Source organism: Rhinoraja longicauda, chromosome 7 (genome assembly GCF_053455715.1).
Source record: "Rhinoraja longicauda isolate Sanriku21f chromosome 7, sRhiLon1.1, whole genome shotgun sequence".
Lineage (NCBI taxonomy): Eukaryota > Metazoa > Chordata > Chondrichthyes > Rajiformes > Arhynchobatidae > Rhinoraja > Rhinoraja longicauda.
Genome location: NC_135959.1, coordinates 13,113,952 through 13,132,401, shown reverse-complemented (window position 1 = coordinate 13,132,401; position 18,450 = coordinate 13,113,952). Strand labels below are relative to the sequence as shown.

At 44.6% G+C, this 18,450-nt stretch overlaps 1 protein-coding gene across 1 annotated transcript in view; it reads right to left on the bottom strand.

The window, feature by feature from the left end:
* Nucleotides 1-15,040, bottom strand: part of atp10a (ATPase phospholipid transporting 10A) — a 228,889-nt gene extending 213,849 nt beyond the window's left edge. The window contains exons 1-2 of the mRNA XM_078402973.1: nt 14,772-15,040; nt 4,050-4,244 (exon numbers count right to left, since the gene is read on the bottom strand). Of these exons, the coding sequence (XP_078259099.1) occupies nt 4,050-4,244; nt 14,772-15,040 (464 nt within the window). The remainder of the gene's footprint in view (nt 1-4,049; nt 4,245-14,771) is intronic.
* Between the last annotated feature and the right edge of the window lie 3,410 nt (nt 15,041-18,450).

Here is an 18,450-nt window from a genome sequence, read left to right as displayed (position 1 = left end):
CAGGGGGAACATGCAAGCAAACCCCACATGGATAGTATTAGAGGTGACAAAATACTGAAGTAACTAATTCCTGGTCAATGGGTCTAAATCTTGGAACCTCATCCCCATCAGGAATGTGACGACATCTTCACCAAAAAGACGGTAAGAAAGTGGCCCACCACCTTCTCAGGACAAATTGGAGATGCGTTAATAAATGTCAGTGACATTCAGATCCGAAAAATGAATGGAAAAATATCCATTCCAAACTTTGAGTTGATCCTGCAACAGGGTCTGATGTGCCAGGGCAGCGCAGTGGCACAGTTGGTAGATCTGCTGCCTCACAGTGCCAGTGACCCGGGCTCAAGTGATATTAGTTTAGTTTACTTTAGAGGTACAGCGCGGAAACAGGCCCTTCGTTCCGCGCCGACCACTGATCCCTGCACACGAACACTATCCTACACACACTGGGGACAACTTACAATTATACCAACCAAGCTAATTAACCTACAAACCTGTACGTCTTTGGAGTGTGGGGGGAGACCGGAACTCCCGGAGAAAACCCACGCAGGTCATAGAGTCGTCGAATCATCGAGTGACTCTATCTAAACAATCACAGTTTTCGTAATGCTACTTATAAATTCCTGCTGCACAGACCCATCCATCCTATCGTTAAACGATTAGATGTGTTTCAGCTGGATGTCACTGCTGGAGATGGATTCTCTGAGGAGATTCCCTCCCTGGGTGGAGAGTAAGTTTACAAAAATAAAACCAGACTATGCCGGGCCTGCTCGTTCAGTCTGGGAGCCACCGTGAAGAGAAACAGTGTGAAGGGCATTGATGAATGCTGAAGTGGAGATGCTCAAGACCTTCAAGGGCTTGGGTGTAAATATCCCCAACAGTTTATCCTGGTCTGACTACATTCGCGCTTACAGCCAAAAATGCCTCTACTTCATTCTTTTGGAAACAGCTCAGCCAAAGTACTACAAGAAACTGCAGAGAGTTGTGGATGTAGTCTAGTCCGTCACACAAACCAATCTCCCCTTCCCACCCCCCCTCCCAACACCTTTAACTTAATAGGAACGTGAAGAAGAACTTCATCTCACAGAGTATGGTGCATATATGAAACGAGCTGCCAGAGGAGGTGGTTGAGCCAGTTACGATAACAACATTTCAAAGATATTTAGATGGGTATATGGATAGGAAAAGTTCAGAGGGATATGGATCAAATGTCCACCACTTTCCATTTTTCTGATTCCAGCTTCTTCGAATGTGAGCAAATGGGACCAACGTAGATGGGGCACCTTGGTCAGCATGGACTAGTTGGGCCGAAGGGCCTGTTTCCGTGCTATATGACTACGATTCTCCGACACATTACCTCAATTGACAAGTTGGTGCAAAGTTTACAAGTTTAAAAAAGGCGAGGTTTTGGGTTCATGTTTACAGGTTTACAAGAATGATCCCAGGAATGAGTAGGTTAACATATGAGGAGCGTTTGTTGACACTGAGCCTATATTCGCTGGAGTTTTAGAAGAATGAGGGGGAAACTAATTGAAACATACAGAAGAGTGAAAGGCTTGGATAGAGTGGATGTGCAGAGGATGTTACCACTAGTGGGAGAGTCTAGGAATAGAGGCTTCAGAAGTAAAGAACGTTCTTTTAGGAAGGAGATGAGGAGGGATTTCTTTAGTCAGAAGGTGGTGAATCTGTGGAATTCTTTGCCACAGAAGGATGTGGAGGCCAAGTCAGTGGATATTTTTTATGGCAGAGATAGATAGATTCTTCATTAGCACGGGTGTCAGAGGGTATGGGGAGAAGGAAGGAGAATGGGGTTAGGAGGGAGAGATAGATCAGCCATGATTGAATGGTGGAGTAGACTTGATGAGCTGAATGGCCTAATTCTACTCCTATCACTTATGATCTTATAATCTTATGTTGTTATGGTACCACCCAAGGCAGACCATTAATGGCTGGCAAATTTCCACAAACTACATTGAATAACAACCAGACTATATGTTTTAGTTCCTGCAAATATGACAAGGTCACCGTGATTAACTCCTCTGATCTTTGAAATGGGTGGAAAATCTAATTTAGATAAATTGTTTAAAAGATAAATATTGGTCAAGACACCCGAGATGACTCATGATTAAGGGCAAGATTTGATCAGCCATGCTGTTGATGGATGGCAGAGGGGCCATGTTGCCTTCTTCTGCTGCTGTTTCTTCTGTTCTAATGACATCCCTTATGTTTATAAGCCCTCAGTATAATCAAAGGTTCACTAATGGGAAAGGACAGGAGGCTCAGATTCCCGTCTGAAAGATAGCACCTCTGACAATACGGTGCACCAAGGAATCACCCTAGTAATTTTGTATTTAAGTCTCTGAAGTTTGGGAGGTGTTTGGGAGCTGAAGAAGGGTCTCGACCCGAAACGTCGCCCATTCCTTCTCTCCTGAGATGCTGCCTGACCTGCTGAGTTACTCCAGCATTTTGTGAATAAATACCTGGGAGGTGTAGTATATCGGATGAGGTGCCTCAAGAAGGCGGCTGATATCATCAAAGACCCACACGACCTTACCCATGCGCTCACCATGCTACTACCTTTGGAAGAAGGTACAAGACCCTCACAACTATGACCTCCCGGTTCAAGAACAACTTCTTCCTATCAACTGTTATGCTTTTAAATCACATTACACAAGCCTACCCACAAACCTACCTCAGCAATGGACTACTACGAACATTTTTTATAATTTGCACTATGTACTTCGATTTGGTCCGGTAACCGAGTATAATTGATAACTTATTGTTACATGCCTGTAAAGCTGAAGTAAAAAATGTTATTGTTCCATTCCTGGTACATATGATACTTGAAACATAGAACCATAGAATAGAAACATAGAAAAATAGGTGCAGTTGTAGGCCATTCGGCCCTTCGAGCCAGCACCGCCATTCAATACGATCATGGCTGATCATCTAAAATCAGTTCCTGCTTTTTCCCCATATCCCTTGATTCCGTTAGCTCCAAGAGCTAAATCTAACTCTCGATTGAAAACATCCAGTGAATTGGCCTCCACTGCCTCCTGTGGCAGAGAATTCCACAGATTCACAACTCTCTGGGTGAAAAAGTTTTTCCTCATCTCAGTCCTAAATGGCCTGCCCCTTATTCCTAAACTGCGAACCCAGGTTCTGGACTCCCCCAACATCAGGAACATATTTCCTTGAACATCCTTGACTTGATGCCTGACCCTGTCTTGAATCCCTTCTGCTGCTCAAGTGGCACGATGACAAATTGCGCTATTTGTAGAAGAGAGGTCGCCAGATACCTCGGCCTCTTCCCTGTCCCACTTCAGTTCAGTCCAGTTCAGTTTAGTTTATCATTACATGTACCGAGGTTGAGTGAAAACCTTTTGTCGCGTGCTCTCCAGTCAGCAGAAGGACAATACATGATTACAATCGAGCCATTTACAGTGTATAGATACATGATAAGGGAATAGCGTTTAGTGCATGGTAAAGCCAACAAAGTCCGAACAAGGATAGTCCGAGGGTCACCAATGAAGTAGATTACAATTCAGGACTGAACCCCCGGTGTGAGATAGGAAGACTTGGATGCGGGATAGCAACTCATCACCAGACCATGGACTTAAATATGTCATCAGTCATTTACCAAATGCGTGACGCAACAAAAGTAATGAGACTTCAAAAAGGATTTTGCGATGTTCTTTAAAGGAGAGAGATCAATGGATTTTTCTTCCCTGCTAATTTTCTGAAGCTAACTCTGAAAGAAATTGCAGAAGAGAAGGATAATTTAAAAGAGACTTCAAGCGAGAATTAAGTTTCCAGAAATTCATCCAAAAGAAGCCAACTAATTTGGAGACTCTGTCATCCTTTCCCTTTGAAGGGCTCGCTGCAATGGGAAGGGCTATTCGTGTAGGTAGGTAATTAGATGCAAACATCTGATGAAAAATATTGGCACTGAGAAGATGAGCTGCTCAATTATGGATAGGATCCTGACAATCTTCTTAGTGTGTTAATAGTGTTACGCACCCGAGCTCTCCGCAACTATTGTGCTTAAATACCTGTCCCATGCCTCTGTTGCGAGATGGTTGTGTACTCGGTCAAATCTATATCGTCGGAAGTCTTCAACGGCATCTTTGATTGCTACCAAACCCAGCACCAAGACTAATGGGATCATGGTGATATCTCTCCTGAAGGCTTCCACAACGGGGATCCAATTCAGAAGAGCCAAAAACAAGAAGTAGATATTGGCACACCTGTGGACATAAGAATAAAGGAAGAAATAAATGTTTTAGGTTTAGGTAGGTTTAGGTTTAGGTTTATTATTGTCACGTGTGGGCGGCACGGTGGCATAGGTGGGCGAACCGGTGGCGCAGGGGTAGAGCTACTGCCTTACAGCGCCAGAGACCCGGGTTCGATCATGACTACGGAGTTTGTACGTTCTCCCCTTGACCTGCGTGAGTTTTCTCTGAGATTTTCAGCTTCCTCCCACACTCCAAAGACGTTCAGGTTTGTAGGTTAATTGGCTCGGTATAAATGTTAAATAGTCCCTGGTGTGTGTAGGTTAGCGTTAATGTGGCAGGGATCACTGGTCGGTGCCTGGCACGGTGGGCTGAAGGGCCTCTTTCCACGCTGTATCTCTAAACTAAACTAAACTAAAGAAAAATATATGAAATCTACTGGTGCTACCCTATGAGGCAGCAGCTCTATTGACGATACACTGGCATCTTTTGCAATCCAATGCCAACCTGTGCACTACGATGCCAACATATGCACCACTGTGCCACCCTCTTGATCCTTTCCACTGAATGAATGGATGTTGCTGACCCTATGCCAGGTCAACCTAGTGCAGGTTTAAGGTCCGAATTTTGCTGTGTAACCACTGGAGAACTGGGAAAGCTCTAGGCTAGGCTTTGTATACACTGGAATTTAGAAGGACGAGAGGGGATCTTATCGAAACGTATAAGATTATTAAGGGGTTGGACACGTTAGAGGCAGGAAACATGTTCCCAATGTTGGGGGAATCCAGAACCAGGGGCCACAGTTTAAGAATAAGGGGTAGGCCATTTAGAACGGAGACGAGGAAAGCTTTTTCAGTCAGAGAGTTGTAAATCTGCGGAATTCACTGCCTCAGAAGGCAGTGGAGGCCAAGTCTCTGAATGCATTCAAGAGAGAGCTAGATAGAGCTCTGAAGGATAGCGGAGTCAGGGGGTATGGGGAGAAAGCAGGAACGGGGTGCTGATTGAGAATGATAAGCCATGATCATATAGAATAGCGGTGCTGGCTCGAAGGGCCGAATGGCCTACTCCTGCACCTATTGTCTATTGTCTATTGTCTATTGAGTTACTCCAGCATTTGTGTCTATCTTCAGTTTAAACCTGCATCTGCAGTTCCTTTCTACATAATACTAACTCCATACAGACAAGTAAGTATCCATAGTCAGGATTAAACCCAGGTCTTTGGCGCTATAAGGCGGCAACCCTATCGCTGTGCCACTGCAGATGCTGGTTTACACCGAAGATAGAGAAAAAAGAATAGGTGATGTTTCAGGTCGGAACTCTTCTTTGGACTAATTTTTAAAATATTTTTTTCTATATATTTTTTTCTGGTTGTACACAAAGCACAAAGGTGGTAGAGATCATACAAAGCTTAATGGCAATCAGAAGTTCCTCTGTACTTTCAGTGAAAGGTCCTACCTCATTGGTTTTAGACAGGGTTGATGAGTCTCGTGCAATGTAGAGAGTGATTTCAGCCAAATGCCCTAAGTGTTTGTGAGCTATTATCACACAGCACAATTTCAAGCATCAAAAGATTTAACTGAGTGGTAACGACATGTGAAATGGATCATCCGTGGTTTATTGATCACCCAATTAGCCTCAAATTATCACTGCTAGAACAATTGATAAAATTAGATTCATGTGGCTTGCTGATGATACAAGGCTTGGAGCCTTTATTGGGGGATTATTAGAACAAGAATTTAGAGACCTCTAGTGGCTGTGAAGGTGTTTCAACAATTGAACAGCCTTTAATCACACTGTAGTCAACAATGGGGTATTATAATGGGCAATAATAATTGGATGAATATACAAAGAAAGATTTCCCTACCTAATCCTTCTACCAATGTTAGCAAATGGAAGAGGATTTGCATTAAATGCGAGTTACAAGAAATCACTGTCAGAATGAATAAACTTGCATTGTTAGGCTAATGTAAAAAGGCAATTCTGCAGCGTTATTTATCGTAGTAACAATGTGTAGCATATCGTTATACAATAACAAGCAAAACTACAGGAACACAGAGCCATTCACCTTTGCTGTCGTTGTATACCGTTTCAATCCTACAGAAAGTCAGTAGAAAGGAACTGCAGATACTGGTTTAAACCGAAGATAGACACAAGAAGCTGGAGTAACTCAGCAGGACAGGCAGCATCTCTGGAGAGAAAGGAATGGGTGTCGTTTTGGGTCGAGCCTTCTTCAGACAGAAGAAAGGGTCCCGACCCGAAACGTCACCCATTTCTTTCTCTCCAGAGATGCTGCCTGTCCTGCTGAGTTATTCCAGCGTTTTGTGTCTATCTACAGAAAGTCTGGTTTACTTGCATTAACTTTCACTGTCCACAAAGTTTTAATGGGAGTTTAAGTTGTCCATTGGAGTTAACAGTGTTTAGAGAGTTGTCATTTTGAAGAGTATTGCCTCTTTGTGACTATGGAAAGACATCCTCTCGTGCCCAGTCTTCAGATTGGGACATTTTCTTTTGAACTCTCATTTTGATGTCCAATTCCAAATATTCATCTTCCACTTCCATTATCAGAAGGGCAGATAACTAGAAGACACAGGTGACAGGACATCGAACAAAGAGATGAGGAAACTGCAGAAGTCTGAAGAAGGGTTCCTACCCAAAACGTCACCCAGCCTCTTTCCCCAGAGATGCTACCTGACCCGCGCAATTACTCCAGCACTTTGTGTCCGTCTTCGGTATAAACCAGCATCTGCAGTTCCTTCCTACGCACGAGGAAACTGTATTCTTTGCAGAAAGTTGTTAATTTCTGAAATACATTGACTGACAGAGTTGTGAAAGCAAGTTCATGCAAAATGAAACCTGTACAGCCTAATGCAAAGCAAACAGGAGTGGGACTACTGGGATAGCCCCTTGGTCAAGTTGACCTGGACAAGATGGGCTGAATAGCTTCTTTCTCTGCTGCAAGATTCAAGGGGATAGAAATATGTCTTCTGTTGTACGAGTTGAACCTGTGTTGCAATAATAAGAATATAAGAAATAAATGCAGGAGTAGGTTATAGTTCCACAATCTTATGCTGCCATTTATTGTGTTCTTGGCTGATTATGTGATTTAGCCAACTTCCTGTCTGATCTGTGTGTCTACCGTAAGTCAATGGAACCAAGGGGTGGAGATGGAGTTCAATGTGAATGTGTTATTATATTAGATTTTTAGTTTGTTAACAGGATGAATTTCGCCCTATGGCATTCCCGCCAACTTCTTTTTGACTACGGTAAGATATCAGCAGTGCCGCGTCGAAGGGCCGAATGGCCTACTCTTGCACCTATTTTCTATGTTTCTATGTTTCTTGTCTTTTCTCTAGTTGCAGTGTTCAGATTAGGGCATTCTCTTTTGAACTCTCATTTTGATGTCCTTTCCTTTAATTTTTAGACTTTCAGAGATACGGCACGGAAACCGGGCCTTCGGCCCACCAGGTCTGTGCCGACCAGCGATCGTCCCGTACACTAGCACTATCCGTCATCTTATCGAAACGTTTAAGATTATTAAGGGGTTGGACACATTAGAGGCAGGAAACATGTTCCCAATGTTGGGGGAGTCCAGAACAAGGGGCCACAGTTTAAGAATAAGGGGTAGGCCATTTAGAACAGAGATGAGGAAAAACTTTTTCAGTCAGAGAGTTGTGAATCTGTGGAATTCTCTCCCTCAGAGGGCAGTGGAGGCCAATTCTCTGAATACATTCAAGAGAGAGCTAGATAGAGCTCTTAAGGATAGCGGAGTCAGGGGGTATGGGGAGAAGGCAGGAACGGGGTACTGATTGAGAATGATCAGCCATGATCACATTGAATGGTGGTGCTGGCTCGAGGGGCCGAATGGCCTCCTCCTGCACCTATTGTCTATTGCCTATTGTCTATCCTACACACTCGGGACAGTTTACAATTTTACCGAAGCCAATTAAATTACAAACTTGCACGTCTTTGGAGCGTGGGTGGAAACCAAGGCACCCGGGGAAACCCCACACAGGTCACGGGGAGAACGTACAAACTCTGTACAGACAGCACCCGTATTCATGATCGAACCCTGGGTCTCTGGGGCTGTAAGGCAGCAACTCTACCGCCGTGCCAAATACCCTTCTTCCACTTGTGCGACGAATTCCGTTTCTCTACTCTGTCGGGAAGTCAATGATGGTGCGATGAACTCGTCTGACATTAAACAGGCATAATTGCTTTAGCTCCCTGTTGACCATCTCTCCCAATGATGGATTGAAAATAAGGTGAGATGATTAACAGGGAGATAAATCAATACCGGCCCAGCCAAATATACATCAAATGTGCTTTGAGATCACCTGTGAGTACTTGGAATTCTTACAGCACGGTATGCTTTAAAGTGACACAAAGGAGATTCACAGTACATCAAACATTCGTTTCACTGCATGTGATTCTGTATGTAGCAGAGCGATCGGCGAGTTGTTTGATCAGTCTAGTCTCCAATTGATATGTACACAACAGACTCTTTGGGGGAATTTTCAGCCAGTTTCTTCTCCATTCTGTGTCACTTTCCATTGAAGTTTGAGAGGGGTTACGGGTTAAAAAAATAGTCCAGTGAAACCAATTGAAAATTCACTGAGCAGTGCCTTTTTGGATTCAGGCTAACTCTGCAGCTTCTCAAGTTGAATCCAATTGGCTTTGCTGCTCCTAGAAACAGCTTTACACAATCTTTCATCAGAGAAACGGAAGCCCTTTTGATTAAGGTGGCTGACTGCTGGTTACTGGTTAGGAAATAGCTCAATTTTAAAACTCTCTTTGTTCTTTTCATATCCCCTCCACAAACCCACTCTTCCCTGCCTCTGTAATCTTCTCTGGTTCTAGAAGCCTCTGAGAATTCTCGGATCAGTTCCTCTAATTTTAGTCTCTTCCCCGTCTCAGATTTTAATTGCCCCGTGGTCGATGGCTGCCACTTCCTGAGGTGTCGTGGACCAAACTCATTGAAACGCCAGTGAAGGGAGGTGCCCACTTCATAACCCCAATGACATACTGGCATCTACATGAGCACTTTTTATGTGTTTTTTAACATGTAGGTAGCTTATTATTGCACATGGAGTTAGTTATTGACTTTAGCGTAAGTTTGTACAATCAGTTTAGATAGTAGAAGAGTCTGAAGAAGGGTCTCGACCCGAAACGTCACCCATTCCTTCTCTCCAGAGATGCTGCCTGTCCCGCTGAGTTACTCCAGCATTTTGTGTCTGTCTTCAGTTTAGATAGTACTTTGCCCTTGGGCTTGTGTTTCTTGCTTGAGCGTTTATCCTGGTGTTATAGAACAAATACTTTGTGTTTTAATTGTAAATTAACTCTGAAATTCATGCAATAAATCAGTCCACCCTCCCATCTTTTGTTCTGCCTTTGACGTAGTCCTTCAAACCTGCCTCTTTCAACAGGCCTTTGGCAATGTAACCAAATTCCCGTTCCAGGTTTGCAGACATTTAATTTAATTTAATAGAAACATAGAAACATAGAAAATAGGTGCAGGAATAGGCCATTCGGCCCTTCGAGCCTGCACCGCCATTCAATATGATCATGGCTGATCATCCAACTCAGTATCCCGTACCTGCCTTCTCTCTATATCCCCTGATCCCTTTAGCCACAAGGGCCACATCTAACTCCCTCTTAAATATAGCCAATGAACTGGCCTCAACTACCTTCTGTGGCAGAGAATTCCACAGATTCACCACTCTCTGTGTGAAAAAAAAGTTCTCATCTCGGTCCTAAAAGACTTCCCCCTTATCCTTAAACTGTGACCCCTTGTTCTGGACTTCCCCAACATCGGGAACAATCTTCCTGCATCTAGCCTGTCCAACCCCTTAATAAGCCCTATGGGAAGCCCCATGGGATGTATTTGGTGCACTAAATGTGCTCTATTAATGGACGTTTCTGGATCATTTAATACAGTGGAGGGGAATCAATTAAGTTGTCAATATATGTCTCCTGCTTGATAGTGAATACAGGATTAGGATCGAGAGTTATACCTTCCATGATTGTGCACCCTACCAGCTCTTTGTAATCAGATTCACATATCTTAATATCTATATACAAAAACTCTCATTTGTTTGTTTGTTTGTTTGTTCCTGAACTACAGACAAAACTGTACACAATAGCGTGACAATTTCAGGCCCACCTTACTCACCGTCGTCCGTTTGGTGCTAATGGAAGTAGTTTCATTGAAATCGGTGTTATATTTTTAGTTATTCACATTTTCAAGTTTAAATTTATAAGGGGGGGAGGGGGGGAGGGGAAGAGGGGAGGGGGGAGTGGGGAGGGGGAGAGGGTGCTGCACCAATGTAGGAGAGGTTTGGGCCCAACGATTCTAGTTTCTTTTATTTGTTGAGATTTAGTTTAGTTTAGTTTAGAGATACAGTGCGGAAACAGGAGTCGCCGAGTCCGTGCTGATCAGCGATCCCCGCACACTTACACGATCCTACAAACACGAGGGACAATTTACAATCATACCAAGTCAATTAACATACAAACCTCGACGTCTTTAGTGTGTGGGAGGAAACGGAAGATCTCGGAGGAAACCCACGCAGGTCACGGGGAGAACGTACAAACTCCCATCAGACAGGCACCCGTAGTTAGGATCGAACCCGGGTCTCTGGCACTAAGGCAGCAACTCTACTGCTGCGACACCATGGTGTAAGGGCAAACTGACAAGGCCAGCATTTATTGCCCACAGTTCATTGCCCTTGAGAAGATCTTTGCAGCCCTTCTAGTGAAGGTATTCTGACCATACCCTTGGGCTGGGAGCCTAAGGGTGAGACCCAGTGACAATGAAGGGCTGGCAATGTATTTCCTAATCAGAATAGTGTGAGACTCAGAGGTGAACTTGGGATCTTGAGAGGGGATCTTATCGAAATCTGTAAGATTATTCAGGGGTTGGACACGTTCGAGGCAGGAAACATGTTCCCAATGTTGGGAGAGTCCAAAACCAGGGGCCACAGTTTAAGAATAAGGGGTAGGCCATTTAGAATGGAGGTGAGGAAAAACTTTTCAGTCAGAGAGTTGTAAATCTGTGGAATTCTCTGCCTCAGAAGGCAGTGGAGGCCAATTCTCTGAATGCATTCAAGAGGGAGCTGGATAGAGCTCTTAAGGATAGCGGAGTCAGGGGGTATGGGGAGAAGGCAGGAACGGGGTACTGATTAAGAATGATCAGCCATGATCACATTGAATGGCGGTGCTGGCTCGAAGGGCCGAATGGCCTCCTCCTGGAGAGAGAGAGAGAGAGAGAGAGAGAGAGAGAGAGAGAGAGAGAGAGAGAGAGAGAGAGAGAGAGAGAGAGAGAGAGAGAGAGAGAGAGAGAGAGAGAGAGAGAGAGAGAGAGAGAGAGAGAGAGAGAGAGAGAGAGAGAGAGAGAGAGAGAGAGAGAGAGAGAGAGAGAGAGAGAGAGAGAGAGAGAGAGAGAGAGAGAGAGAGAGAGAGAGAGAGAGAGAGAGAGAGAGAGAGAGAGAGAGAGAGAGAGAGAGAGAGAGAGAGAGAGAGAGAGAGAGAGAGAGAGTTTGGAAGGATTAGAGGGAGAAGAACTGCCCATTAAGGGGTTGATACCTATCTAAGAGAATGTGTGAGATGGGATGGGAGGGAATAAGATGGGTGAGTGATTAAAAACTGGAAGAGGTGACGTTGTTTAATCATGGAGAGGGGTGAGGAAATATAGGAGCTGGCTAGCCTGTTCATGGGCCAGGTCTATCTGGAGATTAAATTGGAGAGAAAATGGAGACATAAAAGGCAAGTTCAAATTCATGTAATTTTCCCTGTTCATACGCAGGCCAAATTCTCTCATGTACTACCTTTCATCCTAACTGACTTCACGTGGTCCAAGCTTTGCATTCGTGTAAGTATTCCCAAGCGCATGGCAGACACCGCCTCAATCTTTCTCGTAATGCTATCATGGTTTTGTGATCCTTTGATCCACAGCTGTGCAAATGTGCCGACAAGTTGCCAGGATATGAGCAGGCCAGGCAATCGGTGTGGGATTAATATAGTTTAGTTTAGAGATACCGCGCGGAAACAGGCCCACCAAGTCCACGCCGACATGCGATCCCTATACACCAACACTATCCTACATACACTAGGGACAATTAACAATCATACCAAGCCGATTAGCCGACAAACCTGTACATCTTTGGAGTGTGGGAGGAAACTGGAGCTCCCGGAGAAAACCCACGCATGTCATAGGGAGAACGTACAAACTCCCGACAGATACCACCCGTAGTCAGGATCGAACCTGGGTCTATAGACAAAAGACAATAGGTGCAGGAGTAGGACATTCGGCCCTTCGAGCCAGCACCGCCATTCAATGTGATCATGGCAGATCATTCTCAATCAGTACCCCGTTCCTGCCTTCTCCCCATACCCCCTGACTCCGCTATCCTTAAGAGCTCTATCTAGCTCTCTCTTGAATGCACTCAGAGAATTGGCCTCCACTGCCCCCTGAGGCAGAGAATTCCACAGATTCACAACTCTCTGACTGAAAAAGTTTTTCCTCATTTCCGTTCTAAATGGCCTACCCCTTATTCTTAAACTGTGGCCCCTGGTTCTGGACTCCCCCAACATTGGGAACATGTTTCCTGCCTCTAACGTGTCCAACCCCTTAATAATCTTATACGTTTCGATAAGATCTCCTCTCATCCTTCTAAATTCCAGTGTATACAAGCCTAGTCGCTCCAGTCTTTCAACATATGACAGTCCCGTCATTCCAGGAATTAACCAAGTGAACCTACGTTGCACGCCCTCAATAGCAAGAATATCCTTCCTCAAATTTGGAGACCAAAACTGCACACAGTACTCCAGGTGCGGTCTCACTAGGGCCCTGTACAACTGCAGAAGGACCTCTTTGCTCCTATGCGGTCTCTGGCGTAATGAGGCAGCAACTCTACCACTGCGCCACCGTGCTGCCCCGTTGGCTGCGACCAATGCAGACAGGCTCGCAACGCTCCGGATACAAATCCCTCAGTGTCGTAAGTGGTCGTATCACTGAAGGGCTTCATCAAACTTCTGGAAATTGTATTCGCTGATTAATCCATTATGCATTTCGGGCATAATAATTGGGGCAGAACAGTGATACAGCTCACAGAGATGCCTCCTCACAACACCAGCGACCTGAGTTTAATCCTGACCTCCAGCACTGCCTGACATCACGCTCTCTCTGTGATCGCACAGGATTAGGTAGGATGAGGAAAAACTTTTTCACCCAGAGAGTTGTAAATCTGTGGAATTCTCTGCCACAGAAGGCAGTGGAGGACAATTCATTGGATGTTTTCAAGAGAGAGTTAGATATAGCTCTTAGGGCTAAAAGCATCAAGGGATATGGGGAGAAAGCAGGAACAGCCATGATCATATTGAATGGCGGTGCTGGCTCGAAGGGCCGAATGGCCTACTCATGCACCTATTTCCTATGTTTATGTTTCTATCCCTCCCACATCCCCAAAACATTATCGGTTGCTACCAACTGTTAGTTTTTCCATGCTAAATTGCCCATAGTGTGTACAGGAGTGGTAGAATCTGGGGGAGGTAGGGAAGAAGTATGGGAACGTGGGGATAATGGGTCACTGGAAAAACTAGTGAGGGAATGGAAAGGTTCTGTGAGCTAGCACAGACTTGGTGGGCTGAATGGTCTCTCTCTCTATCTCATATGGGCATTTGTTGATGTTGGCAAGCTGAAATAAGATGCTTGCACATTTTATTCGTATCATCCAGCATGTGTGACTAAAACGAAGCAAGAAATGAGAAGTGGAGACACAAGTGCTGGAATCTTGAGCAAAACACAAAATTAGATTTTTTAGAGATACAGCGCGGAAACAGGCCCTTCGGCCCACCGAGTCCGCGCCGCCCAGCGATCCCCGCACATTAACACTATCCTACACACACTAGGGACAATTTTTACATTTTACCCAGTCAATTAACCTACATACCTGTACGTCTTTGGAGTGTGGGAGGAAACCGAAGATCTCGGAGAAAACCCGCGCAGGTCACGGGGAGAACATACAAACTCCGTACAGACGGCGCCCGTAGTCAGGATCGAACCTGAGTCTCAGGCGCTGCATTCGCTGCAAGGCAGCAACTCTACCGCTGCGCCACCGTGCCGCCCAGTGGATGAACTCAGCGGATCAGGCAGCATCTGAGGAGGGAGTGGACAGGTGATGTTCCAGACGGCACGGTGGCGCAGCGCTAGAGTTGCTGCTTCACAGTGCGAGAGACCTGAGTTCAATCCTGACTATGGGTGCTGTCTGTATAGAGTTTGTACGCTCTCCCTGTGACCCCGCGGGTTTCCTCCGGGTGCTCCGGTTTCCCCTCACACTCCAAAGACGTGCACATTTGTAGGTTGTATGCAAGAATGTAAGAATCTGGATTCTCGGTTTGTCAACAACCAATGTTAAATTAAGTTATGGACGTGACGCGCTTTGCTTCAAAGCAAGTCAACAGAAGTAGGTCAACAAAAGATGATAACATGAGAGACCAGATTATTCGGAGACCCACGAGTGAGAGAAAACACATACACACACACACCTGTGAAACTGCTCATACAGATTCCTTGGAATAAAGGTCAGTAGTGTGTATTTTGTGGTACGGATCTCGTTCCCAGGATAAGGCCGTTGAGATCGAAAATGGCCGCCCTTGATGGGACCGTAGTTTGGAGTCACGATTCTGCGTTCATGCACTTCGTTCTCGAGCCTTGTGTAGCCTTGCGTGCTGAAGGGGTTTCTCCAGACTCGGTAATAGAGATTTCTCACAGCAGAAATTCTGGAGCAACTGGGTCTTTCATGTCTGGTTGCCATGGCGACGGTTTCATGTGGCAATAATCATATGCTCTCAGTGGCCCGAAAAGCAGCACTAGAGGGGAAGAAAACACAGAATAATAAAGATGACATTTAATTTTCTCGTCTAAAAATAGTTGCCTTTATCGCAGCGTGCTTCAAAAATGAAAAAAAAAAAATTCTCTCCCGAAGATAAAAATGGAAGGGTCACATGTTACCTTAGCCATTCCGTACACACAGACACTCTTGCCAATTGTTAGGTGCTGCCTTTTCTTAAATGTTTCCAAGAATTTGGCCTTCGCTATCTTAGATGCAAGCGCCGTGAGACATTTGCAGCACGTTAAATTTGCAGCAAATGCAAGTTGTTGTCAGTAAGTCAATTGATGTTTGACCATACTTCATGAAAGCAGAGCATGCCAATAATCTCCCTGCTTTTACTTTCCTCTCACATAGGTCTTGTCCTCATCATCGTAACAGTTGGAATTTTCAAAGCTTGAAACCCTGAACCTTTCAAAAATCAGCTATGAATTTTTATTGCAAGTTTTTTTTTTTTGAGTGATAGAACATGGGTGAGTTTTGACACATTTAGCTGCAGGCCCCTTAAATAATAATAGACTTGAAAGGATGAGGCAAGGTTTTTGCAATTGGTGATGCAGCAGGTCAGGGCATTCTGGACTGCCGTAAGAAACTGCTCTTCATTTTAAATAACAACGCTCCGTCCGATCTCTTACCGACACACCATGTGTTAAATCATCCAAATTCCCGCATCCACTATGATTTGATTCATAACCACAGGAATTTTATCAGGGCATTAATTAACTGCATTAGATACATCAAGATCCAAGATGGCGCCCAACCCAGGAGACTCTTCGCGCGCCGGTCACAGAAGTGGAGCTGCAATCACGCATTTACTCCACTCTTTTAGACAATAGATAATAGACAATAGAAAATAGGTGCAGGAGTAGGCCATTCGGCCCTTCGAGCCAGCACCGCCATTCAATGTGATCATGGCTGATCATTCTCAATCAGTACCCCATTCCTGCCTTCTCCCCATACCCCCTGACTCCGCTATCCTTAAGAGCTCTATCCAGCTCTCTCTTGAATGCATTCAGAGACTTGGCCTCCACTGCCTTCTGAGGCAGTGAATTCCACAGATTTACAACTCTCTGACTGAAAACGTTTTTCCTCATCTCCGTTCTAAATGGCCTACCCCTTATTCTTAAACTGTGGCCTTAAGAAACGTATCCTTAAATCTCTACTCCTGCAGCAACAATTCTTACTGTACATTGTGGATGGCCCGATTGTAAATCATGTATTGTCTTTCCGCTGACTGGTTAGCGCACAACAAAAGCTTTTCACTGTACCTCGGTACACGTGACGATAAACTAAACTCAAACTCAAACTCTGCACACAGGGAACTGAACTGCAGTGAATGTCATTGCCCTCCAAACAAGAAGGAAACAATGTTGAGTGTATGAAACCATGAGCCTAAGCTGTCAATAGAGTCATTGAGCGGAGAAATAGGCCTTTCGACCCACCATATCGGCGGCACGGTGGCGCAGCGGTAGAGTTGCTGCCTTACAGCGAATGCAGCGCCAGAGACTCAGGTTCGATCCTGACTGCGGGTGCTGTACTGTACGGAGTTTGTACGTTCTCCCCGTGACCTGCGTGGGTTTTCTCCGAGATCTTCGGTTTCCTCCCACATCTCAAAGACGTACAGGTTTGTAGGTTAATTGGCTGGGCAAATGTAAAAATTGTCCCTAGTGGGTGTAGGATAGTGTTAGTGTGCGGGGATCGCTGGGCGGCGCGGACCCGGTGGGCCGAAGGGCCTGATCCGGGCTGTATCTCTAAATCTAAATCTAAATCTAAAAAGAAAATCTAAATATCCATGCCGAGCATCAAATGCACATTCTCATTTACCACCACTTAGTCCTATCGCCTTCCATTGGTGATTCACGTTCTTGTTTAGATGCTTCTTAACTGTTGTGAGACTACCTTCTTCTACCTCCCATTTATGCAGTGCTTCCCAAGGTCCAACTATTCTCTGAATGAAAACAAGCCCTCATCACATCCCCTTTAAACTTTCTACCACTTTACTGAAATCTCTCCCCTCTCATGTTAGACACCTCTGCTGTGAGAAAAATATCCTGCTATTCGCTCTATTCATGATCCTTATAATCTTGTGTATATTCTATCATTTCAGAGAAATTGGTGAAATGGTGAAGTCTCTTAAAAAGAAAATACGTTTAAAAATGGTTGAAAGGATCATTTGCTCCAATGGAAACAGGCTAATATTGGAGATTTTCTGTTTCATTCACTTTCATCCCTTATTTATTAACTCATAGAAATAAGGATATTAATGGCTTTCCCAGCATTTATTGTCTATAGCTAAGATAGACATAAAATGCTGGAGTAACTCAGCGGGACAGGCAGTATCTCTGGAGGGAAGGAACGGGTGACGTTTCAGGTCAAGCCACTTCTTCAGACTGAAGAAAGGTCTCGACCCAGAACTTCACCCAGTCCTTCTCTCCAGGGATGCTGCATGTCCTGCTGAGTTACTCCAGCATTTTGTGTCTATCTTTGGTGTAAACCAGCATCTGCAATTCAGAATAAGGGGTAGGCCATTTAGGACTGAGATGAGGAAAAAAACCTTCACCCAGAGAGTTGTAAGTCTGTGGAATTCTCTGCCACGGAAAGCAGTGGAGGCCAATTCACTGGATGTTTTCAAGAGAGAGTTAGATTTAGCTCTTAGGGCTAAAGGAATCAAGGGATATGGGGTAAAAGCAGGAACGGGGTGCTGATTTTAGATGATTAGCCATGATCATATTGAATGGCGCTGCTGGCTCGAAGGACCGAATGGCCTACTCCTGCACCTATTTTTCTATGTTTCTATGTTTCCTACACACGTTGTCTGCAGCTAATTGAACAGAAGTATTTAAGAGTCAACCACATAAATAGCTGTATAGTCCCATGTAGATTTGTCTAGAAAAAACTAATTGTACAGTCATACAGCACAGAGACAGGTTCTTCATCTCACTGGGCCCATGCCACACGCTCTACCCATCTACACTAATCCTGTTTACCTGCATGAGTCCATAGCCTTCTATCCCTAATGGACATTATATGGGTTATATAGGACAGCAATCCCAACAACCCAGTAGTTTCAAAGTTAATAACATTGAGGCTATCTTTACCTTTTGTTTAATTCTTTAAATCTAGACGCTAACTGATTCCAAAGGCCCCAAACTCTGACTCCTTATTCAAGTTCCATGCTATGTTACCCAACTTCGAGTTAAGCCCTTCAGCCAAGTTGTATTTGTGAAAGTCAACAATATTCACTGGTTAGCACTCCCAATTGGATTTTCCCAGTTTTGCGCTGTTTCACAGCATAATTCTGAATTTCATGGTACTGCAATGGAGTCACAGCTTCT